At 39.2% G+C, this 27057-nt stretch overlaps 2 protein-coding genes across 3 annotated transcripts in view; both read right to left on the bottom strand.

Moving 5' to 3' along the window:
- Positions 1 to 919: 919 nt before the first annotated feature.
- Positions 920 to 11858, bottom strand: LOC123879032 (luciferin 4-monooxygenase-like). Of its 2 annotated transcripts, XM_045926533.1 has the most exons (11): positions 11820 to 11858; positions 11659 to 11786; positions 10122 to 10329; positions 8630 to 8830; positions 6864 to 7017; positions 5384 to 5546; positions 4801 to 4940; positions 3698 to 3824; positions 2566 to 2787; positions 1726 to 1896; positions 920 to 1160 (listed from the first exon to the last, which is right to left on the bottom strand). In XM_045926533.1, the coding sequence occupies exons 2-11, from the start codon at positions 11773 to 11775 to the stop codon at positions 1035 to 1037; spliced, it is 1629 nt and encodes a 542-aa protein (XP_045782489.1). In that variant the 5' UTR covers positions 11776 to 11786; positions 11820 to 11858; the 3' UTR covers positions 920 to 1034. The 2 variants fall into 2 exon arrangements, with proteins under 2 accessions (XP_045782489.1, XP_045782488.1); XM_045926532.1 differs by having other exon boundaries at positions 11659 to 11848.
- A 2726-nt stretch (positions 11859 to 14584) lies between these two features.
- Positions 14585 to 27057, bottom strand: part of LOC123879050 (cullin-1) — a 33269-nt gene continuing 20796 nt past the window's right edge. Inside the window, exons 14-22 of the mRNA XM_045926562.1 lie at positions 26427 to 26534; positions 25600 to 25671; positions 21511 to 21663; positions 19986 to 20104; positions 19559 to 19679; positions 18916 to 19016; positions 17159 to 17264; positions 15742 to 15855; positions 14585 to 14694 (exon numbers count right to left, since the gene is read on the bottom strand). Of these exons, the coding sequence (XP_045782518.1) occupies positions 14614 to 14694; positions 15742 to 15855; positions 17159 to 17264; positions 18916 to 19016; positions 19559 to 19679; positions 19986 to 20104; positions 21511 to 21663; positions 25600 to 25671; positions 26427 to 26534 (975 nt within the window). The 3' untranslated portion in view covers positions 14585 to 14613. The remainder of the gene's footprint in view (positions 14695 to 15741; positions 15856 to 17158; positions 17265 to 18915; positions 19017 to 19558; positions 19680 to 19985; positions 20105 to 21510; positions 21664 to 25599; positions 25672 to 26426; positions 26535 to 27057) is intronic.

Below are 27057 nucleotides of genomic sequence, written 5' to 3'. Positions count from 1 at the left end.
ACAGATACACAGATACACACGTCAACCTTATAACACCCCTCTTTTTGGATCGGGGGTTAATTAATGGAAAAGGGTCACATCTTTCAGCAATGCGCAATTACTACACAGAGATATGTTTGATACGTAAAAACATCTCTGAACCATCATTGTACCTGTGCAGCAGGCGATTTATCGCTCTATTTAATGGGAAGTGATATTAGGGAAAAATAAAAAATAAATAGACCAAATAAAAAGCAAATTTATTTACAAAAACACTTATTCTAAGGGCCTTGAGACGGGTCTGCCCGCGAAATTCAAATTTAATTTGGTTTTTCGCAATTTGTAGACTAATACGACAACGTAGGCTTATAGCATTTTAATTGCGCCAATGGCAGTATCATCCTCACAGGTTTATATAAAAATCTTTACTTGAAAGGGTCCAGTTTAAGAAATTAGTTATAGTATCGACTAATTTGTGAGTAGCTCATGTCAAACTCATTATTTTGACTAATTTCTTAAACTGAACACTTTCAAGTAAAGATTTTTATGTAATCCTGTGAAGATGATACTGCTATTGTTGGAATTAGAATGCTTTTAATGCTCTTAATGCTTTTAACCAATAAGTCTCTAAAAATTAGGATCATACCTCTACCATCATGTACTTGAATATTTTATTTTGTTTATTTTATAAATAGGAAGGAATTCTTGCATGCTCAACCAAATAAAAAAATGATTTGGAGCCATAAAAAATCATAGTTTCATATATACAAAACCTATTTTGCTGTATAAATTAATACAATTTTCCAATACAAAATTAACCCTATAACAATTTAGTCTATCTAATACAGACTAACAAAGTTACAAGTTTACCTACGTAAAAAACTATGTGAATAATAACTAATTAAGAAGAAAAGAAAGGCTTTGTCGTCAAAAAAATTTAGTCTTTAAGCTAACTTTTCTTTGATTTCAGAATTAGTTTCATTTTATCATAATATTATGTTCATATAAAATACAATAACACTTAACAATGTAAAATCCACTCTATGGCTATTATTTTAAAGTTTACTTTTCCTTGTCTTGACTATCTTTCTAAGTTCTCGTCTCAATATCTTCCCAGTCTGGTTCCTTGGTATTTCATCAATGAATCTTACTCCACCGCGAAGATGTTTTGGGTTTGACAGCTGTAAAAATCAGAAGTTAGTAAAATTGACAGGATTTAAAATGGCATCGTCCTTTTTCGATTACGAACATTCATTAGATTCATTAGAACAGTGCGAAAATTACAACATGCATGGCATCGTGTGGATTTAGGTATTTTGAATATATCGTGAGGTATGGGATGCCATGGATAGAGGGCTGTTTGTGGAGTAGGAGGGTATTGTCTGGTGGGAGGCTTCGGCCATGGCTAGTTACCACCCTACCGGCAGAGCCGTGCCTCCAAGCGATTTAGCGTTCCGGTACGATGCCGTGTAGAAACCAAAGGTGTATGAGTTTAATGAAAACTGTCATAACCATCGATGGTCATAACCTTTTCAGGTTAGCCCGCTTCCATCTTAGACTGCATATTCACTTACCACCAGGTGAGTCCTGAACCTCCTTTTCAGTGAGGGTTTCTCCCGGTTGCAGCGCGACGAAAGCCAGAGGGACTTCCCCAGCGGTGGGGTGTGGGATGCCCACCAAGCCTGCTTCTCGGATAGACGGGTGTTTGAAAAGTACTACAGGGTGGAATATGGATTAAACCCTCACCCTCTCAGCGACAAAGTCCTGAATCTCCTTTTCAGTGAGGGTTACCCCTGGTTGTAGCGCGACGAAGGCCAGAGGGACTTCCCCAGCGGTGGGGTGTGGGATGCCCACCACGCCTGCCTCCCGGATGGATGGATGTTTGAGGAGTGTTGTCTCTATTTCTGCTGGGGGGACCTGGAAAAATTGTTTGTCCTGGATTATGTTCGAATTGAAATTTATGTACGAAAATTTGTTTTGTTATTAAAACTTCTTTAATTTGAAATCACATTAAGTACCTACTTAATTGTTTTATTTTATACTTAGGAACAGCCTTTAAATGAGTTATTTAGCCCCGATTTTTCAATCGTCAAATAACTTTTAACTGAGGAATAAATTTCAAGTTTGACAGTTTCTGTATAAGAAATCTGTCAAAACTTTAAATTTATTCCTCGATAAAAGTTATTTGACAGTTAAAATATAGGCTGATAAAGTTATCAAGCTTTTCAGTGCTTCCTCATGACATGACCTTAACGGGTCTGGTCTACCCGCGAAATTAAATTTCATTTGGTTTTTCGCAATTTGTAAACTAATACGACAAATAGGCTTATGGCACTTTAATTGGGGCAATCAATTAGCTGATCTGATTATTCAATACTAGAGCTAATTTCTTAAACTGGCCCCTTTCAAGTAAAGATTTTTATATAAACCTGTAAGGATGATACTGCCATTGGCGCAATTAAAGTGCCATAAGCCTACTTTGTCGTATTAGTTTACAGATTGCGAAAAACCAAATGAAATTTGAATTTCGCGGGCAGACCCGTCGCTTCCACCTTAACTAACTAGGTGTACTAAAGAAGCAGTTACCTGATAGGCCTTGTACTTGATAAGTTCCTTCAACCGATCCACAATATAGAAGAACTGATCATCATCGTAGTAGCCAATATCACCGGTTCTGAGGAAGCCTTCTTCATCAAAGTCTTCTTTTCTATCCTTGCCGATATACCCCTTCATTAGCATCACGCTTTTCACACAGATCTCCCCCTCTTGGTTAGGCCCTAGTACTTCTCGGGTCTCTGGATTTACTACCTAGAAAGAAGGTGAATAGGACATCTATTTAGGTCATAAATGGTACTACAAAATATATATTTTTTATTGTCCAGTCAAATTAAACCAAAAAATAAGAGATAAGAGAAGCTACAAATTTTACAACAAGCTGAAAATTGGTGAAATCGTTCAAAATATAATCCATACCAATATTATAAATGCGAAAGTGTGTCTGTCTGTCTGTCTGTCTGCTACCTTTTCACGGCCCAACAGTTAAACCGATTCTGACGAAAGGTACAGGGTTAGCTTACATCCCGGGGACGGAGATAGGCTACTTTTTATTTCGGAAAATCAAAGAGTTCCTATAAAGCCATCCGCTTAACCGATTTGTATGAAATTTGGTACCGAGGTAGCTTGCATCCCTGTAATTAACATAGGCATTTTATCCCGGAAAATCAAACAGTTCCCATGGAATCTCTAAAAACCTAAATCTACGCGGACGAAGTCGCGGGCATCCTCTAGTTATTTTATAAAAGCTGAAAGTTTCTCTGCGCATAGTCCCCAGACCCCAACACAGGGAGGAAAGATCAGCGACTTCATAGTTTGGATTCAGGAATTTGTTGGTCCGCCCCTTAAATAACCACATGTTGTAATCTAGTGGGAACACCGCTGATGGAAGTTGATTCCACAGTTTGCATGTCATCATCATCAGCCTGTGGATGTCCACTGTTGGACATAGGCCTTGCCTATAGAGCGCCACCACACCCGGTCCTCAGCCTTCCTCATCCAGCCACTTCCCGCCAGCCGCTTTATATCGTCGGTCCATCGTGCTGGAGGGCGTCCCACACTACGCTTGCTTAAACGCGGTCTCCACTCAAGGACTTTCCACAAGTTTGCATGTACGTGGAAGGCATAAGGATCTGGCACAACAGGGTTATTGACCTTATCTTACCTTGACGATGGTATGAGATATAACAGTCCCAACGCTGCCAATTTTCTCAGGATTAAAGTTCAGAGTGATAGCCAATGTAGTCTCCGTCATACCATATCCTTGTAATAAAGCTTGGACGCTTGGGAATCTAGAAAATCAATATATTCAATGTGAATTCAATTGTGCAGGGAGTAAATTGTATTGGTCTTAAGATGAACCCTTCAAAACCTTCCCACCGAGACCGCCATTTCCCACCGAGCAGCTCTCTTGCTGGGTCTTGAAACTTTTTAAAAAAAAAGAAGAATATTAGCCAAGTTAAATGACTAATATTCCCCTTTCCTCTCCAACTAAGCGTCAGGCTTGTGCTAGGAGTAGGTACGACAATAGTGCAACGGGCGGGGTTTGAACCGTCGACCTTTCGGTTTTCAGTCCACTCCTTTACCGGTTGAGCTATTGAGGCTCTAATTAAATTAAACTTTCTTAATCTTAACTCTTAAAAAATTATCTAATTAAACTTCTATATATAGTGCAGATTCCTAAGAGCACCGTTAGTGCGATTCAGATTTGTGTGTTGTGCTGTGACTTCCGATTAAGTTACCCGTGCTGCCATCTAGTGCGTGCGTCGTGAGTAATCAGGCTTGGGTTCAATCGAGTGATCGTTGATTGACTTCTTCGTATGAGTTAGAAGCGACATCTGCTTGCGAATGTGGTGACGATCAGCGACTATGAAGTTTGGATCATGGTGGCTTTGGTTGATAACAGGAACTGTTTTCCTTCGAAGAATAGGGATGATGACTACTAGTCAAATCAGCGACTTTTTATTAAACGTAAAAACGCTCGCTTAGTAATGGAGTTTGTATGAAAACTGATATGACGTCATAAACGTTTGATGTAATTTGACGCACTTTCTTAGTGAAATCGATTATTTAAAAATGGTAAGCAAATTTAAAACTAACAGTTGACGAGGGGTTGACGAATTTTGGAAGACCCTCTAGATTTAACAATTACTAAACAATAATTTATTTTTGTCATAGTCATCATCCCTATTGACAGAGTTTAACGTTCCGAGGTGCTGAAATGGTGAACTTGCACCGGGAACAAAAAAAAATATTTTCTTCTCTTACCTTTCCCTAACAGCCTTGGCAGTTTCTTCGTATAAAGGTGCAGCGCCGCAGTATACAATGAGCACAGTGCTTGTGTCGTACTTCAGGTTAGACTTGCAAAGAGCGATCAGGGCGGCCGGCACCACGGTTAGTTGGGATATCTGAAATACAACACTTTAATACTAGCTGATATCCGCGATCTCATCCGGGTGGATTTAGGTTTTAAAAATCCTGATCCTGTAGGCGACGGACATAGGCTACTTTTTATCCCGGAAAATCAAAGCATTCCTACGGGATTCCTAAAGACCCATCCGCTTAACCGACTTGTATGTTTGGTACCGAGGTAGCTTGGGTCCCTATTAAAAAGATGCCTATGTCAATTGGCTGTAATTGACATAGGCAACTTTTTATCCCGGTAACTCAAACAGTTCCCACGGGATCTTTAAAAACCTAAATTCACGCGGGCGAAGCTGCGGGCTTTAGCTAGTCATGCAATAAAATACGAGTGTTTGTTTATAGGTTTGTCCTTCAATCACGCTGCGACGGAGAAACGTACTTATTTAAACTTATTTAGAAATATTTGAATCTTCGTTCAAAGGCTTACCTGATATTTTTCCACGGTCTTCAAATAAAGGTCCACATCGAACTTAGGCAGGTACACACCTGTTACTCCTCTCGTGAAAGTAGATAATGTACCGATAAGGCCCATGGTGTGGTACCAAGGGGTTATTGATAGGCCTTTGAGAGAAGGGAGGGGGGTATTTGGCCTGTAATAGAATTAGAATAGGTATAATATTATTAGTTAGATAATAGCTGTTTTTTAACCGACTTCCAAAAAGGAGGAGGTTCTCAATTCGTCGGAATCTTTTTTTTTTAAATGTAGGTATGTTCCCCGACTACTCAAAGACCCCTGGACCGATTTTGCAGATGGTTTTGGTGAAGATCTGATGAATATCCTCGGAGATGGAGAACAGGACTACTCGGATAAGAGCAAATTGCTCGCGATCAGTGTAATAGCTTAGTAAACAGTAGGGTTTTAACTGGGCATAGCATATTATAGCACAGTGGGGCCACTAAAAATTGTGAAATAAAAAAATTTCAAAAGAACATTACACGTGTAGCTAAACAAAAATTATTTTTTACTTTTTAGTGTTTGTGGTTTTTGAAGTCGGTTTTTTTTTTGTTTTGTTTTTTTTTTTTAAGAATATTAGCCATGCTGAAGTGGCAGTGGGCAGGCCACGTCTGCCGTAAAACTGATGGCCGCTGGGGCAGACGTGTTCTGGAGTGGAGACCGCGTATCAGCAAGCGCAGTATGGGACGACCTCCAATCTGCTGGACTGACGACCTTAAGAAGATAGCGGGAAGTGGGTGGATGAGGAAGGCGGAGGATCGTGTGTGGTGACGCGCTCTCGGGAAGGCCTATGTCCAGCGGTGGACGCAAACAGGCTGATTGATTGATTGAACCATGCTAATCATAGCTAGAACGGTGAGTTTCCCCTCCAATTAAGCGTAAAGCTTGTGCTAGGAGTGGGTACGATAATAGTGCAACGGGTGGGGTTTGAACCGCCGACCTTTCGGAATTCAGTTCTTTCAGTAGTGCCTCAGAAGTAAGCTCAGTCATTCAACGGGCGATGGAGAGAGCGATCAAATCAGAAAGGATGAGATCCATATTATAGGAGAACCAGAGTATCAGGCTTAACTCAACGGATACCAAAGTATCATAATATATCAGAATTTGGCTGCACCCTTTTTGTTTTTGTAACATAATTTAGAAAATGATATATAATTATAGATAAAGAAATTTGATTTGATTTGAAGTAACAATGGGCAGGGCACAAAGTTCGGAAAAAACCGGCCAAGTGCGAGTGAGACTCGCGCACTGAGGGTTCCGTACTCGGACCAACATTTTGCACGATATATCAAAATTTATCAAGCAAAATCTCTAAAAAAAATACCCGAGTACGGAACGTTCGGTGTGCGAGTCTGACTCGCACTTGGTCGGTTTTTAAGTAACTATCCATACTAATGTTATAAATTCGAAAGTCTGTCTGTCTGTTAATAGTATGATATATCAAGATACCTACGAACATAATGTTATAACGTTCAGATGCGAAATCACAACTCCTTTCGGCAATCCCGTGGTACCAGAAGAATATAGAATGAACAGAGTATCATTGTCTCCGTCCACATCTGCTGCCTGAAACTCTTCATACTTGATATTTTCTGTTAATCTATAACCTGAAAAAAAGTATATTTCAAAAACAGTTTTCTCTCTCATTTTTCTCTCCTCTCTTCGTTGCCATCGCGGAATCGTGACTAGAGGTGTAAAAGTAACGAAAACGAGCGTACCCGTATGCATTCGTTACTATAACAATTAGGACTCGTTACTTTCGTATCGTTACTCGTTACTTTTGATACCATGTAAGATGAACGAATCGAGTCGTATTGCGTACGACAGTATGATGTCGCGGCGTCCGCATCGCAACATTCGTAATTTGTAGAAAACATACTTAGGTCTACATTACATAGTACAAAGCTGCGTAAGGTGCATTTTCTCACTTTTCCGTATTTTGAACCAGACGTGTGTTTAAGTTATTCTCAATTTAGTTTGATTTAATAAGTGTAGAACTACAAGTGAACTGTTGACGGAATCTACTAAAATATTTAAAAAAAAATAACTTGAGCTTGAGCTTATGTTAAATATCTATACTAATAAATAAAATTAGAGTGTCTATCTACAATTTCAAAATAACTGTCTCATTATTAAGCTCATATGGTTATTTGAACGATACTATAACAGAATCGTACGTTTTTAAAATTTTAACAATAAGCTAAACAAACATCGGTTATTGTAGCGTACGTTTTTAAATTCACCGAATGAGCGCGCCTGCGCGTAAAACATACGGTTAGCAAACATTTCAATACACGTATCTACGGTACTTGCGTGAACCGAAACAGTGTAGGAACGGCCATACGACGAAAAGTGCGAGTAACGAGATGCATTTGTGAGTAACGTTTCGGTACTCGGTACTAGATGGCGCACCCGTTACTCAGTAACGAATACATACGGTTCGCTACAGCTCTAATCGTGACCCAATTTAATAAAAAATCGGCCAAGTACGAATCGGATTTGCAGACGAAGGGTTCCGTAGTATCATACATGAAACTTCCTGTATCTGGGTCTTTGAGAACCAGGGAGCATAAACATTGGACGGCTTGGTTCCCCGGGGACTATGGGACCCTATCAGTTTATAAAATATCGTATAATCTGTAAACTTTTGGCTGAATAAAGGATATTTATTTATAAAAACACTTTTTTTTTAATTTCATGGCAGCTATTTTGATAGCGGCAACAGAAATACACATTACGTGAAAATTTCAACTGTCTAGCTACTCGTATTACGGTTCACGAGATACGCGGCCCGCTGGCGGACGGATGGACGCACAGACGAACAGCGGAGTCTTAATAATAGTATACTAATATGATAATAGTATAATAGTATAATAGTATAGGGTCCCGTTGGCATCCTTCGGATACGGAACCCTAAAAACTAAAATAAATTCAATTACTTAGATCTAAAACCTCAAGGACTTCGTCTGTGTTGGTGTTAGCTGGCGGGCGTGCTCTGCCTTTTTGGAGTGTTTTTTTTTGTTAAAACTGACTGGATAGCGCTCTAAGGGGGTGCCGTGCGTGTGTCGGCGAGCGCCGGCACAGACGGGGTCCATACTTGTATAGTTTAACTAACTTGTTACAAATAACTACAAACTTTACATTGGCTAATCTTTGTAAAGCCAGACGAGAGAGAGAAAAAAAAAACCTCATCGAGACCACCACAGCATGATAACATACCATCTTTGTTATTATTTCCACCACTGTTTGGTATAGCTATATCGTTGTACAGAATGGTGTTCGTAGGTCTGTCGTCTCCAAAAAGGATGATTTTCTTCAAATAAGGCAGAGATCTGTAGTTCTTTGCATGCGTTTTGTATGCTAACGGTGACAGAATGATGTATTTTGGTTTTGCTATACCCATAACGTGTTTAAGTTCATCTGAAAATAGAAGCAAAATATTGTTAGGTTAAATCAAAGTCAAAGTCAAAATCATTTATTTATCCAAATTTGGTACAATTGTACTTCCTTTTGATGGTCGAAATTGTAAAATTTGTACGATATAGTGGTGATAATTAATTACGTAACTTAAAACTAAAGCTACGAGGGTTCCAAACGCGCCCAAGTCTGAGAAGAGCCCACAACAAACTCAGCCGAGTGTTTTTTTTAATTATGTTTTTTTATTCAGATACACGTTAGCCCTCGACTGCAATCTAACCTGGTAAGTGATGATGCAGTTTAAAATGGAAGCGGACTAACCTGTAAGGGACATGGCCATTTTAATTAAAACCCTTTGGTTTCTACATCGTACTGGAACGCTAAATCGTTTGGCAGTATGGCTTTGTCGATAAAGTCGTAACTAGCCACGGCCGTTATCGAGTATGTAGGCATACCTGGGACACAATCCAGTTAGGTATATTAGGTCTAATTTCAAGAAAGAGGTTAGCAACCGAAATTCCTAGTGTTTGAATGTTTCCGATTTTAGAGAAATTTGGTACAGACATGGGATATATCCCGGGGAAGGACATAGGCTACTTTTTATCCCGGAAACTCAAAGAGTTCCTACGGGATTTTGAAAAACCGAAAACCACGCGAGCGAAGCCGCGGGCATCCTCTAGTAAACGAGATATGGATGTTTGTTACTCTTTCACGCAAAAAACACTGGGCGGATTTGTCTGTTTGGAATGGAGATAGATTATATTCTCGATTATCACATAGGCTACTTTTTATCCCGGAAAATCAATGATCACAGGATTTTTAAAAACATATATCCACGGGAACGAAGTCGCAGGCATCAGCTAGTCACTAATTTGCCATTATTATGTAAAATAATAATGGCAAAGTAGTAAAGATAAAATGTGTTATCTTTAGTAAAAGATACAGCTATCAACAAAGTAACAGTCCAATAAATTAATATAAGTACCTATAATATAATGTAGATAACACAAAGAAATATGTCAAGTGGGAGTAGGACTTAAAAACGAAGGGTTCCGTACCAAAATACAAGAAATAACACTTTTTAATTTAATTTTTGAGTATTCATGGCGGCCATTTTGTAATTTTTATTATTTGTTTTTATGGTGGCAATAAAATTACACATTCTGTGATTTCTAATAGGTACGGTTCACGAGATACAGCCCGCTGACAGACGGACGGACAACGGAGACCTTAGTAATAGGATCCCATCGGCATCCTTCGGTTACGGAACCCTAAAAACCAAAGCATTACCCACCATTTGTGTATCCAATATTAATCGTAGTAGCAATAGCACCAGAACAAATGATTCCTATAACACTACTCCAGAACTCCCTTCTATTCTCTGAGCTCACGGCGATCACGTCTCCCTTTCTAATGCCCATACGTCGGAGCGAGACGGCGATATTCATCGCTTCTTGCGCGATTTCGCCGTATGTGAGCTGTTCGTGTGTTGAGCCATTTATCTGAAAAAGTAAAATCATCATTCATCATCATTGTCAAACAATAGGTGACTGCTGGACATATAGGGTCTTCTGTAGACACTTCCATCTAACATTTTGGGACCCCAATCGGTTTTTCGAACTATTGCACTCGCACGACGCACACTCGCTCATAGCCCAGCGGCAAAACTATGCCAACTAGGTAGTAGCTGTACGTAACTACATACCCGCTTCTCGTTGCGCGCCAACTCGTTTCTCGCTTATAGTCGGTGGCCGGATAAGTGCCTTATGTAAATTAACTTTTTAAATTAAAGAATCTGGTTACAAACATACACACATACATGTATACATACATACTTACATACATAGACTGCTAAAATCATAACCCTTCCTTTCGGCTTTGCCGTAGTCAGGTAAGAATCGCGCCATACATATACATATGTATATTGCCATTTCGAGCTGTCGCAAACTTTTAGATGTCAACTCAATAATATTTAGGTACTTACTAGATATTATAATACCTACCTATTTGTTAACCTTGGATTAAGGATTAGTCTTCGCTGCGCTCCGACCTAGCGGAGGCCAATCCTTAATCTAAGGTTAATATCCTCCTGATCAACCCATCACCGGCTCACTACAGAGCACGGGTCTCTTCTCAGTATGAGAAGGGGTTAGTCATAGTCCACCGCGCTGGCCAAGTGTGGATTGGCCGACTTCACACACCTTTGAGAACATTATGGAGAACTCTCAGGCATACAGGCTTCCTCACGATGTTTTCTTCACTGTTTTATACATGGCATAATATTCTATATCAAATCTTTGAAAAGAGCAACCGCCTAGTTTCTTGCTGGTTCTTCTCAGTAGGAAAGGTATTCCGCACCAGTGGTAGATGTTTTTGACGATTCAAAAGTACCTACTTGTGAAAGTTTATTTGAATAAAAACTATTATATTCTTTTCTATACTTAGTTCAGAATAAAGGACTCTGCTCTGACCCGCACTATCTCGCACCGAGTTAGCACGTCCCCACTCTAATTGCCAACTCGACCTGCCGCGTACTATACCTTACAGCCCGTTGCCACTGGTTGGCTGTCGGACCCGGCTTTTAATCGGATGTTCCAGTGGCAGAACATTTTGACACAAAATCGGTTAGGTACAGATAAATGTGAATAGCTTCATATAAAATGTTCTGCCACTGGAACATCCGATTAAAATCCGGGTCCGACAGACGACAAGTGAGAACTGGCTCTTAGTGGAAATTTCTAAAGTGCACCGACCGTACACAGCATTGCAAGAACGTATGACGTCCCAAGTACTTACTACATCTATTTACTTACAGGATAACTTTAACTTACCAAAGCGACTGTGTCGCGGTGTTCATGTATCTTGTTCAATATAAATTCACCGAAATTCAATGAAGCTGTCACATACCGATCCACCGGACCGTACACGTACTTTGGATTCTTTAACATTGTCTTTAAATAATTGTGTTTTTTTTTTTGTGTTTAATAAACTCTTTATTTACGTGCGTAGTCGTCCGTGCTGTAATACGGACTGATGGGTGCATTATACGATACGAAGTACTTACAGTAGGTTTAGTATGAGATTTCTCGATAACGTTGATAGAATTCGAGTTTTGAAATTCAATAACATATTCAGAGTATAAATTATCTTCAGAGATATAGCCTCGATAGCTCAATGGTTAAGGCTAGTTTTACAGTGACGCTTACCGTCCGCGCGGGGCGGTGGCCGAATTGCCATCAGCGCGACTATGTAACGATCCAAGAGACGCAAAGCTCGTGGCCCGCGACGCTTACCAACCGCGCTGGCGAAAGCGTCACTGTAAAACCACACTAAAGGAGCGGACTGAAAAACGATAGGTCGGTTCAAACCCCACCCGTTGCACTATTATCATACCTACTCCTAGCACTCTCTCACACACCTACACAAGCTTTACGATTAGTTGGAGGGGAAAGGGGAATATTAGTCAGCATAATGAGTAGTCACCTACAAGTGTGAATCAAAACATTACACCCTCCTTGAGAGATCAAAGTTACCATATTGCAAATTGCAATGTAGTTATCTAGTCGGGATCAAGTCCAATAAGACAAGTGAAATAATACAAGTGTAAATTAAAAATTCATGACACCCCCGACAAGTGAAGGTTATACAGTATACTAGAAAAGAGCTGATAACTTTCAAACGGCTGAACCGATTTTCTTGAATTATAGCTAAGAATACTCTCGATCAAGCCACCTATCAAACAAAAAAAAACTAAATTAAAATCGGTTCATTAGTTTAGGAGCTACGATGCCACAGACAGATACACAGATACACACGTCAAACTTATAACACCCCTCTTTTTGGGTCGGGGGTTAATAAATACTATGAATATCAATAATGGAGGCTGGAGAGATAAATCGATATATAGCTGAGTTATAGATCTAGAACAGCAAAGAATAGAATAATAGGCCTAATACGTTTGTATGGAGAAGCGCGTAAGAAGTGTACACTGAGTGTATCGATGCTCGAATTCTATCAACGTTGGCGAGCTGTAAAATCTCATACTAACCTACTAGATAAACAGAGTTGTGTATCTCATGGTCGTGACGATTTTTAGGGTTCCGTACCTCAAAAGGAAAAACGAAACCTTTATAGGATCACTTTGTTGTCTGTCTGTCTGTCCGTCCGTCGTCTGTCAAGAAAACCTATAGGGTACCTACTTCACGTTGACCTAGAATCATGAAATTTGGCAGATAGGTAGGTCTTATAGCACAAGTAAAGGAATAAATCCAAAAACCGTGAATTTGTGATTACTTCACAGAAAAAGAAAATTAAAATGTGTTTCAATTTTCAAAGTAAGATAACTATACCAAGTGGGCTATCATATGAAAGGGCTTTACCTGTATATTCTAAAACAGATTTTTATTTATTTTTATGCACAATAGTTTTTGATTTATCGTGCAAAATGTCGGAAAAAAGACCCGAGTACGGAACCCTCAGTGCGCGAGTCTGACTCGCACTTGGCCGGTTTTTTTTAATAGGTGTTGTTTTTACACGATGATAATAATTTGTTTTCTGTCTCACTTCGTTGTTTGATTATAATGTTAGATAGGATAATATAACTAGGTATGTACCAAACCAAACGGTTATGCGTAAGCTACCATACAAAGAAAAAAAGATTCCGACGAATTGGGAACCTCCTCCTTTTTTGGAAGTCGGTTAAACAGTACAATGTCACGATCACTATTGGCTACAATGCATTGTTGCAAGAAGAATAGCATAAATTTAGCCAATAACAACAATTGCGATTGTAGAAATGAATAATGATTGATGTAGGTTTTACAGAGTCGAGCTATAGATATTGCTATCCCTCTCTATCAGGATGTAGTTCGTTTCACGTATTAAGACCGGTGATTTTGAACTTGCGCAGAAGGCGATTTATCGTGAACGTCAGGATGGCCGGTGTAGTGCTGGAAAACTAATGAGATATATTCCAAAAAATTGTACCTAAATTGTATTATTTAGTACCTATATAGAAATAATTAGTACCTTCATCAATTAAATAATAAACGAAGTTTCTCATACACCGGCGGTCCTGACGTCACGTTGGCGGTATGTTTTTGTATCTTGCATATAGGCTACGATAATCATTCTAAATCTTACATAGAAAAGTACCTAATTAGTACCTACCAAAACACCCAACGCACAATGAAAATCTAATCGGGATCCCACACAGAATAATATTATTTCTTCCCGCGCCATACAAAAGCGGAAACGGAAACAGCTTTAGATAGTACAATTTAGGTACAATTTTTTGGAATATATCTAATTAGTTTTCCAGCTCTACACCGGCCATCCTGACGTTCATGATTTATCGATATATTAGATGGAGTCTATGAGCAGTATATGTCTGATTTACTTTAAGTTTCGCGTGCATCATATGAAAGGGCCTAACCTGTATATTCTAAAACTAATTTTTATTTAATTTTATGCATAATAGTTTTTGATTTATCGTGCAAAATGTCGGAAAAATACTCGAGTACGGAATCCTCGGTGCGCAAGTATGACTCGCACTTGGCCGGTTTTTTATGATAAGTAGTGTTTTACTCACACTTCAAGGAAATTTCTAAATAACTATTCTCACCAGTTACCTAAGAGTCTTGGTAAGTGAAACTTATACAAAGACTTGCTGAAAGGATACTATCCCAATATAGGGTAAAGGCGTTATGCAGGTGGGGTAAAGGTGCCTATTCTAGGTGGGGTAAATAAAACACAATATAACTTCACAGTGTATTCGTGTAGAGAGATCACGCTAAGTAGCTGTATGTGTCCTTTTCTCCCTCGGCGCGCTCCAGATATTCTTTCTCTATCAGGATGTCGATGCATTTCTGGAACATTCCACATTGTATCAGAAAACATGTCTATAACAACGGTAAATTAAAAATTTATAACACCCCCGACAAGTGAAGGTTACAGTAATAACTAGAAAAGAGCTGATTATATTTTCTTGGATTATAGCTAAGAACACTCTCGATAAAGCCACCTTTCAAACAAAAAAAAAAAAAAAAACTAAATTAAAATCGGTTCATTAGTTTAGGAGCTACGATGCCACAGACAGATACACAGATACACACGTTAAACTTATAACACCCCTCTTTTTGGATCGGGGTTAAAAATATATAGCTCAAACAAATATAAATCCATACTAATATTATTGTAAACTAGCCTGCCACTTCGTCCGGGTGGACTACCTACACAAATATCGAACCCCTATCCTACCCCCTTAGGGGTTGAATTTTCAAAAATCCTTTCTTAGCTGATGTCTACATTATAATAGCGATAAAAAGTTGCCTATATTAATAACAGGAACGCAAGCTATTTCGGTACCAAATTTCATATAAGCGGATGGGTCTTTAGGAATCCCGTGGGAACTCTTTGATTTTCCGGGATAAAAAGTGGCCAATGTCCGTCCCCCGGGATGTAAGCTAAATCTTTACCTTTCATCAAAATCTGTTATACTGTTGGGTCGTGAAAACCTAGCAGACAGACAGACAGACACACTTTCGCATTTATAATATTAGTATGGATATGGATGTTTTTTTTTCTCTCGTCTGGCTTTACAAAGATTAGCCAATGTCAAGTTTGTAGTTAGTTACAAGTTAGGGAAACTATATAAGTATGGACTTCGTTTGTGCCGGCGCTCGCCGACACACGCGCGGCGCAGGGGCGCCGCGCGTGTGTCGGCGAGCGCCGCTTAAAGCGCTTAAAGCGCTTCCCAGTCAGTTCCACCACCAAAAACACCAGTAAAACACAAAACCCGGCCACTTTTAACAAAAAATACTCCAAAAAGGCAGAGCACGCGCGACAGCAAACGCCAACACAGACGAAGTCCGATATGGATGTTTGTCTGTAGTAATAAGGAATGATATAGTTACCTTGATGACGGGAACGCGCGGTTTGAAGCGGGAAGACAGCTGGTTGAGGACTTCCACCACCAGGTGCTGATGCTTCAGCGTCTTACGGGTCTTCATTATCCTTACTATGGCAGCCTGAAGAGCAAAAACATTGTTTTAATTTTTAATCTTTTATGTGGCTTCTTCTGTTTTTTAACCCCATACCCAAAAAGAGGGGTGTTATAAGTTTGACGTGTGTACCTGTGTATCTGTGTGTCTGTGTATCTGTGTATCTGTCTGTGGCACCGTAGCGCCTAAACTAATAAACCGATTTTAATTTAGTTTTTTTGTTTGAAAGGTGGCTTGATCGAGAGTGTTCTTAGCTATAATCGGTTCAGCCGTTTGAAAGTTATCAGCTCTTTTCTAGTTACTGTAACCTTCACTTGTCGGGGGTGTTATAAATTTTTAATTTACACTTGTATTGTAACTCTTTAACCTACGGGGGTGACATAGTCATCTTTGACCATACCTCAAAAACAAGAGACTAAAAAAAATTGGCAAAACTGATCTCAGAGGGCGCCACAAGAGGTCATCAATGCAAGCTGTTGCTTTCATAGCAAATGTTTCTGCAAATAAAAATCTTGTATCTTGTATAGTTTCTTAGAAAGTTTCATACATGGAGGTTTTACATGACAATTTTTTTTTAACTATGGCGTTATCGCTATCACCTCTGATCGGTTGACGCTCACTCACTCTATTGGCTACAAAGCATTGTTGCAACAAGAATAACATTTTGACCAATAACAACAATTGCGATTTTTAACCGACTTCCAAAAAAGGAGGAGGTTCTCAATTCGTCGGAATCATTTTTTTTATGTATGTTCCCCGATTACTCAAAGACCCCTTGACCGATTTGGATTTTTTTTTTTAAATAATGGTTGATGCAGGTTTGACGGAACCGAGTCACAGCTCCATAGCCGATTCGCTTATGCGCCACCTGCCGGGATAAATTGGCAGTGTGGATCCCCACTAGAAACAAGGAGGCGAAAACATAGATATACGACAAACTACTCCGCCTGGACAAAGGTAAACTTAGGAAGATGGTGGGACTCATAATAGGGCATAGCCCACTAAACAAACACCTTTTCGTTATAGGTGTTACCGACAGTCCTCTGTGCAGGGCCTGCATGGAGGTCGATGAAACACCGACGCACGTGCTCCTGGAGTGTACAAGCGTGGCAGAACAACGAGAACGCCTTCTGGGATCCCCAACCTCACTTCATGAAGTCCTCGGCAACCTGGGCGGTCTACTCGGCTTCTGGAGCGAGCTTGGATGGCTGGAGTGAAGACTTCGGCGGGGAGGGGCAACGCACGCACAACAGACGGAAACGTTTAAGTGCGGAAACCAGCCCAGAGAGAAGAAAGAAAGAAAGAAAGAAAGAGGAGGCAAATCTCTCACCTGAATAAGCATCTTGCGGTCTTCCTCGATGTGTTTGTGTGTGGCCTCCTGCTCCACCTTCAGCTCCGTCTTCAGCGGGATGTTGATGTTCACGCGGAGCTTTTTACTGCACAAATAAATACATCACATCACACATCACTCACTGAAATTGCTATCTACATGTACGCTGGAAGAGTTGGGCCATACAAAATGAAGTTATTTTTGTGCCGATTCGAAGCGACCCACCGAGCGTACCAGCGAGGTGATTCGCTAACTCAGTGCCTAACACTGAATGATAGCCACCGAGGTTGGTTGGTCCTACATTGCTGCTTCACTGGGTGATATTAAAATATTGTTTTGTAGAAAACCTTCAATGAATTAAGAAATGAGCTCGGTGGCTATCATTCATTGTTAGACACTGAGTTAGCGAATCACCCCGCTGGAATTAAAATTGACATTTTGTCAAACGGTCTACATGTTGACATTGTTGACAGATGTCTCATAACCTTCAGTTACTAGTACGCTCACATGACACTCGCTGCTGCTATCAAAATGGCGATAATGAAGTTACTTCAAAAGACCTTGGTAATGGCAGGTCTAGCGTACTTGTATTAGAAGAGGTCGGTGATATCAATTAAACACTTGCAATCTCTACAGTCTCAAATACGTTTGCTGGATCAGACAATGTGTCAAGTTTTTCATACAGGCTATGCTAGAAGACTTGCTCCATCTTCCCTTCATTCAACTTCACTTTTCACCCTTCGGCATCATACTCCTCAACCTCGTAGGCAAGTTTTATTCAAAACCTCTTACGCAGACTACTGACTTCGCGTTTTTCAAAAACATTCTAGGAATAGGATATTCTAAGACTTAAGATCTAGGTATAGAGTGCACTTTGACTTTGCTCAGATTAAGACACTGTCAAAACGAGACAACGTTATACCGCTGGCATAAATCTGTCTCGTTTTAACTGAAACTTAAGTCTAAGCAAAGTCAAAGCGCGCTCTATAGATTTCAACCTTAGATAGATAGATGAAGTCTTTATTGCACACAATAACATGAAAAGGAACACACCACAATAGGAGGAAAACAGAAAAAAACTATTGTGTGCAAAGGCTGCCTTATTGGTTAGAGCAATGCTGGGCAAACTACGGCCCGCGGGCCAATTCTGGCCCTCGAACTGTTTTGATCCGGCCCGCGGCCCACCTACATCCTTAATCAAATCAATGTAAAAGACAAAGGTTTGAATCGGCAATAAACGGGCAAATAGTGTGAACGGCAAGTGAAAAGATTGTCATCATCCCCAGCATTGGGGGAGGCGGGGGCGCAGGCCCGAGGTAGGCAGGACTTCAAGCTTGAACACTGGGCAGTGGGTTATTATTATTGCCATTTATCATGCCATCTAGCATCTAGTCTATGAAAAGTATGCTTCCGCAGGCACACTGCACTCACTTGAGTCTTCAAGTAGGTAAGTACCTCTACGCTGAGTGCCGAAAAAATCTGGCCCTCATCAGATTTCCTAGGTTTTCTTTGGCACCCCTTGAGAAAAGTTTGCCCACCCCTGGATTAGAGCAACCTTAGTTTTTTTTTTAAAGAATATTAGTCATTTATACTCATGATTAACATCCCTTTTTCTCTCCAACTAAGCGTTAAGCTTGTGCTAGGAATGGGTACGATAATAGTGCAACGGATGGGGTTTGAACCGCGGACCTTTCGGGTTTCAGTCCGCTCTTATACGCGTTGAGCTATTGAGGCTTAATTCTATCCTAAATACTCACTTTTTGTATCCTAAATATAGATCCACCACAGATGACTCGGTTAGTTCAGATTCGTCGTCCTGGCATACCAACAGTTTCGCCTTTAAGAGGATCTGTAGCACCTATGAAATAAGATAGTTCTATCAAAATAGGCGTACTAAAATTTCTATTCATAATAATCGGATTTGATAGTCAGACCACCACCATAGAATCATTTGTAATTCATAAATTGGTGAGGCAAAGTATTGTAATAGTTAAATCATCACGTTACGTCTGTTTTTAACCGACTTCAAAAAGGAGGAGGTTCCCAATTCGTCGGAATCTTTTATTTTTTATGTATGTTCCCCGATTACTCGAAGAAACCGTAATTTCTACGTCAACTATGAAATTCCAACCCCCTACCGGGAGTTGAACCCGGGACCTCCCATTAATAAAACCCTCCTACTACTCCACCAGGGAGGTCGTTAAACGTGTGATATGTGCGTGATAATAAAAAAAAAGAATATCTGGCTGAGTTTGTTGTGGGCTCTTCTCAGACTTGGGCGCGTTTGGAACCCTTGTTGCTTTAGTTTTAAGTAAACGTATTTAATTATCACCACTACATCACTGTTTGACAATCAGAAAGTGTACAATAGTGCCCAATGAATGACTTTGACTTTATTACCTGTATAAGGAAGTCCCCCTTGATGCCCGTGTGCTGTTCCAACTGACGTACAGTCCAGGACGTGTTCTCGTTGTATTGCAGTAATACAGCCATTTGAAATGTGCTCGCTTGCAGTGTGTATCTGTTAAAAATATATGACTTTCAAATTTTGTCGTATTAAATTAATCTAAGGCATAAAAAAACTTATAATCCGCTGAAAAGAGGATTTCAGCGTATTATAACTAGATGATGCCCGCGACTTTGTCCACGTGGATTTAGGTTTTTTAAATCCCATGGGAACTCTTAATTTTCCGGGATAAAAAGTAGCCTAGCTCCATCCACGGGATGTAAGCTAACTATACCAAATTCTTTCGAAATCGATTGAACACTAGCGAGAGGCAATACGGTACAGCGCCATCTATGATCGACATAGGTGTAGAAAGTGTACCTGTTCTTAAAGCAATTGGTGACCAGCTCGCCCTTGCTCATATTGTAGAGCCAGTTGAGCTTCCTGCCTGAGTGTTGTGACGAATAGAATGTGGTGAATCTGTGCACTGATCGCTCCAGCTGAAATTTAAAAAAAAAACTTTGAACACACAAAAAATATATTTGAATACGAATTATTAAATAATCATTAGTTAACCTGCACCACTAACGCATTGCATTCAAATCTTTGAAATTGAAAAATTGAAAATATTAATTAGTATTTTCAACTTTCAAAGTAAGATGACTATACTAAGTGTGGTATCATATGAAAGAGCTTTACCTGTACATAATAAAACAGATTTTTATTTATTTTTATGTTTAATAGTTTTTGATTGATCGTGCAAAATGTCGAAAAAATACCAGAGTACGGAACCCTCGCTGCAGGACTGCTTATCCATGTGAGTAGTAACGTACCTCAGTGGGCAGCTGGAAGACTGCTGGAACGGCCAAGACCCTGATGATAGGACCTGGATGCTGAAGTCGACATGTCACTTCATAGAGACAGCACAGCACTGCTTACCCATACCCAAGTGACTACATACCTCAGTGGGCAGTTGGAAGCTGGAAGACTGCTGGAACGGCCAAGACCCTGATGATAGGACCTGGATGCTGAAGTCGACGTGTCACTTCATAGAGACAGCATAGCACTGCTTACCCATACCCAAGTGACTACATACCTCAGTGGGCAGTTGGAAGCTGGAAGACTGCTGGAACGGCCAAGACCCTGATGATAGGACCTGGATGCTGAAGTCGACGTGTCACTTCATAGAGACAGCATAGCACTGCTTACCCATACCCAAGTGACTACATACCTCAGTGGGCAGTTGGAAGCTGGAAGACTGCTGGAACGGCCAAGACCCTGATGATAGGACCTGGATGCTGAAGTCGACGTGTCACTTCATAGAGACAGCATAGCACTGCTTACCCATACCCAAGTGACTACATACCTCAGTGGGCAGTTGGAAGCTGGAAGACTGCTGGAACGGCCAAGACCCTGATGATAGGACCTGGATGCTGAAGTCGACGTGTCACTTCATAGAGACAGCATAGCACTGCTTACCCATACCCAAGTGACTACATACCTCAGTGGGCAGTTGGAAGCTGGAAGACTGCTGGAACGGCCAAGACCCTGATGATAGGACCTGGATGCTGAAGTCGACGTGTCACTTCATAGAGACAGCATAGCACTGCTTACCCATACCCAAGTGACTACATACCTCAGTGGGCAGTTGGAAGCTGGAAGACTGCTGGAACGGCCAATACCCTGATGATAGGACCTGGATGCTGAAGTCGACGTGTCACTTCATAGAGACAGCATAGCACTGCTTACCCATACCCAAGTGACTACATACCTCAGTGGGCAGTTGGAAGCTGGAAGACTGCTGGAACGGCCAAGACCCTGATGATAGGACCTGGATGCTGAAGTCGACGTGTCACTTCATAGAGACAGCATAGCACTGCTTACCCATACCCAAGTGACTACATACCTCAGTGGGCAGTTGGAAGCTGGAAGACTGCTGGAACGGCCAAGACCCTGATGATAGGACCTGGATGCTGAAGTCGATATGAAGCGGCTGTTCAGAACTATTCGCCATGTGCTTGCGGAAGTTTTCGTTCAGGTCCTTTGATACTCCAATATCCTGTAACAAAAATTGAACTGATACATAAAGATCAGGTGTGGTCGCAGCCTAAGATTTTAGGAAGGGTCATCAAGGCTTAAGAGGGCCGTTCATAGAAGCGACACCTTGTTTGTGGGTAGACTGTAAAATAGTGCTGTTTCCACAGTTGAAGAAAAGAACGTTATCTGTGTGTATCATCCTTTTCCTCTAACCACACCTCACCCCGAGAGAGACCGGGTGAATGAAATTTGCTTGAGATACAAGATTTTTGGTCTTTAATACTAAAACAAGTAGAATTACGCCTATTTTTTCTTAAAGAAAACATTTTTTGACACAAACTAAAGACATTTGAAATCATTATAAAGTAAAGTATGACATGAAGTTGTTAATTTTTTAATTTCTGGTATAGTTTTTTTACGCATGAAGTTGACTCAAAATTAGCCCTAAAATAGAAAATTTTCAAGGGTCATAACTCATAACTTTCAAAGTAAATATAATTTCACTAAATTTATTATTTTAGGGCATAGATAATGGAGAGATAAATCGATATATGGTTGAATTATAGATCTGTTACCACAAATAATAGAAATAATAGCCGTAATACGTTTGTATGGCGAAGCGCGTAAGAAAGGCCACCTAAAGGACAGTTCCAAAGGTCAACTTTATCTTAACCCATTTGAGGCCAAACAAAAACTAGAAGGGTAACCTTAGAATTTCTTTTATTTATTAATTATTAGCAACACAAAGATACAAAAAAATAAGAAAAAAAGGCTTAGTAAATATTTTTCAGGATTTTACAGGGGTGTACCCAAAATGGCACAATGGCCACTTATGAGTCAAAATCCGTCATACCAGGTTTGTCATTGCGAACTGTTTTCTTGCATTTTTACGACCTCAACGGAGTAATTTTGGCAAATGATACAAGGGATATTCTTAGGAAGTTTTTCAGGAACGTGATCAGCGCCGTCTAGTTGTGACGATGGGTGAGCAGAGTGGCTTTGGATCGATTCCTTGAGATAAATTCTGACTATACTTCGTCGAGATAATAATTCGATTCATGGGGTGATCTTTACAGGCAATCGCCAGGCATTTCATATTGCATGTATTGCATATATTGCATGCCATGTCAATCATATAAGTGAGTGAGATCCACTACTATTTTCGCTGTGAATGCCGATTTGATACAACAATATTGATTGGTCCATTTCGTCCACTCCATTCATGCCCTTGTTGTAATTTTGGAACAAATGTGGAGTCTTTCATACGATTTTCATTCAGAATTCAATCGTAAGATACTGTTCTAATTTTCAAATAACTTGCAGTTCACTTTCATAAAACTGGGACATTCAAAATGGATTGATTTGGCCCAATACTAATCTTTTCAATTTGTGGCGAACTGATTCTAATTCGAACTCTTTTGACAGCCAACGCCTCATCATCACTGCTGCTTTCAGCACCAGAAAGAGTACCTATCAACATTATGAACAGATCTAAATAAAAAAAAGAAAACTTCTGACTCACTCAGCAACTGACACATCAGCGCTCTGCCCAAACTCTTGGATGTAAAAAGCTGAAATTTTGCATAAATGTTTCTTTTATAACGTTGATGAAGAATAAGGTCGTATTTTGCAAAATTTCCACGGGAGCTAAGCCGCAGGTGGTCGCAAGTATTTCTATATTTCCAATAACGTCATTTGGCAAGCTTGATGGAGTCTCGTTGTCATCAAACCCCTCTTTATAGCGAAATCATATTTCAAACTGTTATATCTATCTACTAAGATCATATATCAATAGCTTCCTCTAATCTTCAAAGGTTGTATTTGGCACTATAATGCCTTTTCAGTTCATTTTGATAATCTGTAAAAATAGTTATATTTAGTGTTTTAGTACTATACTTGTGGCCGTTGTACCCAAATTGGTACAGTAATATTTCAAGTCCTATAAAATTTTATATACTCAGTATAAGAAACTAAAAAAGCTTGCAAATATATAGTAATTTATTGAATTTGATAAAATATAATTATTATTGATGAAATATTTTATGAACATAATATTATAATTATAAAACTATACATACCTCCACATGTCTCTCGATAACGAAATTTGATGGATCGTTACCAACACGGAACAGAAAAAACAGTGGAAGTGCTAAGTAGGCGTGGCACGCGTGCCACAATTAAGCATCGTTATGCTTAACTGATCCCAGTCGCGTTCTAACATCGCGTGGAGTTGGTAGTCTCGCGACAAATTCATATTGCCCTGGCAATGCCGTACTGTTCCGTTTTGGAGTGTAAAAATGATAGTAGGAGAAAAAATCTTAAAAATGGAGGTATTTCGTATCATCGGTAAGTAGGATTTTCATTGTTTTCTAATAAATCTTAATTTATTTCAATTTACTAATATTTAATAGAACGGTTAGTCAAAATCAACCTTAAACCATTAAGATAAAGTTTATTTTGGATTGATTCTATTCAATAGCGCTCGTTCGCTACTCAAGTAGTGATGTGGCCAAGTCGAATATTGAATTTATCGATTATATCGGTACAAGGAAATAAATAGTAAAGTAATAATTATAATTTATTAATGAGTGAGACGTTGCATTGATCACTAAATAGACATCAGTAGTTCCTTTAACCTTCATTTTAAATATTTTTAAGTTTCCCAAAGATGCAAGCATCAAAGAGAAATGGATAGATGCAACGAGTAGAGTTAATTGGATACCAACCGAACTGTTCGTCAGCTGTTGAAAGGATAAACAGAAGTAGTATGTCTCAAGATATGTCACAATACGATCAAATTGAGGACGATTCAGAAATTGAAGAACTAGGAGGGCACTTTTCTGATTTCAGTAATAAAGCAATAGGCCATATTGCTGGTTACATTGCCCGAATGTTAATGAAAAAAATAAACTGTGATGTCTGTGTTGACGCATTAGTGACACATCATTTTCAACTAGAGATTTTCGAAAAGAAGTAGCGATAACTCAAATAATGCGAAAGTTCATAGGAACTCTATTATTTAACGATATTGCCTCCCATCAAATTGGCGAATTTCCTGCGTCCAATCACGTTACCGATTTGATGAAGACAATAGTCGAAAAATATATAAATTTTCGCATACATCATTTATTAAAATTAAAAATAAGACTTTAGAAACGCCAGTTTCTTAACAAATATGTTTTATTTCAAAGGCAATAAATAAAATTTTACTATTTTCATACGTTGCAGTATTTATAGTGCATACTTGTAAAAGGCATGCACACATACCAGCACTTTTATTCAATTTTATATTTACCTTTTTCTAATTTTATTTTAGCGAATGAACAAAATAACGCGTATCTATCGATATCGATAGATAATTCAATGAGCTACGTGGTGCGGCCTTGGCTGAGTAGCATTAGAAATCGACCGATCACGGCAATGTCAACCATATGTTGAACGCAATTAAGTTAATAATTGCTACCACTTAGAATACCGCCATCTATGGTCAAATAGCGGAATTAACTGGACAATCGAATTTAGTGTGACTATAGCTCGTAAGTACGTTCTTCCGCTAAAGCAAAATAAATCTTATTTCTAGAACGTCAGGGTTTGTTTCCAAATCTGTGACGTAGGCTAGTTTTGACTAAACTTAAAACGACAAATCAAACGGTTTGTTTCTTTGTAGTGCAATATATGTTTATCGGTATATTTGTATGAGTTTGGCGACAGCGGTTCCTATAGTAATTTTGGTGCATTGCACTTCCATTGTTTTTTCTGTTCCGTGGTTACCAAAATAATACTGATGATAATTATTTTTTTTTATGTTAAATTCAATCACTGCACTTTCAACTACTCATAAATGTAATAATATATTAACTGATGTCAATACTTTTTTTATTTAACTTCAATAAGTAAGTGTTCCCAAATTGGTACGGCGGTCAAGAATGGGTTAAAGGGAAGTTAGCTAGGTACATACCTGGAACATCCTCTGTAATTTGCTTGTGTATTCGAAACCGCACGCCTGTTTTAGCTTTGAGATCATTGAAGCCTGAAAGAAATATAAAAAATTAGTTATAGACTATTTTTTAATGCCAAAGACTAAAATGACAGCTTTCTTTATTTTCTCTCTCTCGTCTGGCTTTACAAAGATAAGCCAATGTCAAGTTTGTAGTTATTTGTAACAAGTTAGTTAAACTATACAAGTATGGACCCCGTCTGTGCCGGCGCTCGCCGACATACGCACGGCACCCCCTTAGAGCGCTTTCCAGTCAGTTTTAACAAAAAAAAAAAAAAAAAACACTGCAAAAAGGCAGAGCACGCCCGCCAGCTAACACCAACACAGACGAAGTCCGACAGCTTTCTTGCTGTCAAAGTTAAAAATAATGATACCAGCGTAACAAAAATAGTGTTGCTCTCATGGTTTAGATTAAAATCGTTAATAAAATAATATTTAACGAGTAAAATAAATCCACGAAACGTGTAATTACGGGATCAAAAAGTAGCACTAATCACATATTATTTGAAAGAATTATAGAATAATAATAATTAATTATAATTAGTAACAAAAAATACATAAAATAATTCACCTAAGGAATTATGTAAAACTCATAAAAACCGAATGAAGCCATTATTATTACTTATTTCGTTTGAATTGGAATTATTTTCAACACATTTTGTTGTCTCATACAAATTTGTCAAGAATTCCTACAAATATTTATCGGTAAGTATCGATTGAACCACATACATCACTATTAAAGAGTCGTAAAAACATTTTTTGTTTTTTTTTTTTTAAATCCCTCGTACCTCAGCGTCATCGCTCGCCGACATGTGTTGGACGAGCCGCTTGGCGAGCATTTTGCTGTAGAACTTCTGGAACACGTCCTTGTCTTCGATATACTTGAATACCACCATCTGAGGAATAAAGGTTTTTTAAAGGAATTACTTGTCTGTCTTACTACTGTTAGCCCTGGTATTTAATACTTATATCGAAAATTGATTTACGACATATTTGTTACTCTTTTCTGATTATTATTTATTACATCCCCATAAATGAACCCGATGGGCATAAATCTGAGCTGATGCAAATTTTTGGGCATAAATCTGAGCTTATGCAAATTTTTGGGCATAAACCTGAGCTGCTGCAAATTTTTGGGCATAAACCTGAGCCGCTGCAATATTGTTGTACCTACTGCTGGCACAAGGTTTACGCTTGATTGGAGGGGAAAGGGGAGCATTAGTCTTGATTAGCATTTATTAAAATAAAGTTGAAAACTAAAACCCGACTGCGATAGTCTTAATAAACACTGAAATATTAGAGTAAAATTGTTTTTCTGTCGCTTGGTATATTTTAATGCTGTAGCACATTCGTATCTTTGAACTCAGAATTTTCTCCTCTTTCATTTGACATCCCACTCGATACAATAGGAAAAAAAAA

The sequence above is a fragment of the Maniola jurtina genome, chromosome 27 (assembly GCF_905333055.1).
Source record: "Maniola jurtina chromosome 27, ilManJurt1.1, whole genome shotgun sequence".
In the NCBI taxonomy this organism is placed as follows: Eukaryota; Metazoa; Arthropoda; class Insecta; order Lepidoptera; family Nymphalidae; genus Maniola; species Maniola jurtina.
The sequence above is the reverse complement of the archived record's forward strand: the minus strand, read 5'-3'. Positions and strand labels throughout refer to the sequence as shown.

Coding starts and splice junctions, on each gene's coding strand:
- LOC123879032 (XM_045926533.1), bottom strand. CDS start 11,775: ATGTTAAAGAATCCAAAGTACGTGTACGGTCCGGTGGATCGGTATGTG. Junction 5,547..6,863: donor AACGTTATAACATTATGTTC/GTAGGTATCTTG, acceptor ATTCTATTACAG/GCCAAATACCCCCCTCCCTT. Junction 3,825..4,800: donor GCCAAGGCTGTTAGGGAAAG/GTAAGAGAAGAA, acceptor TTGATTTTCTAG/ATTCCCAAGCGTCCAAGCTT.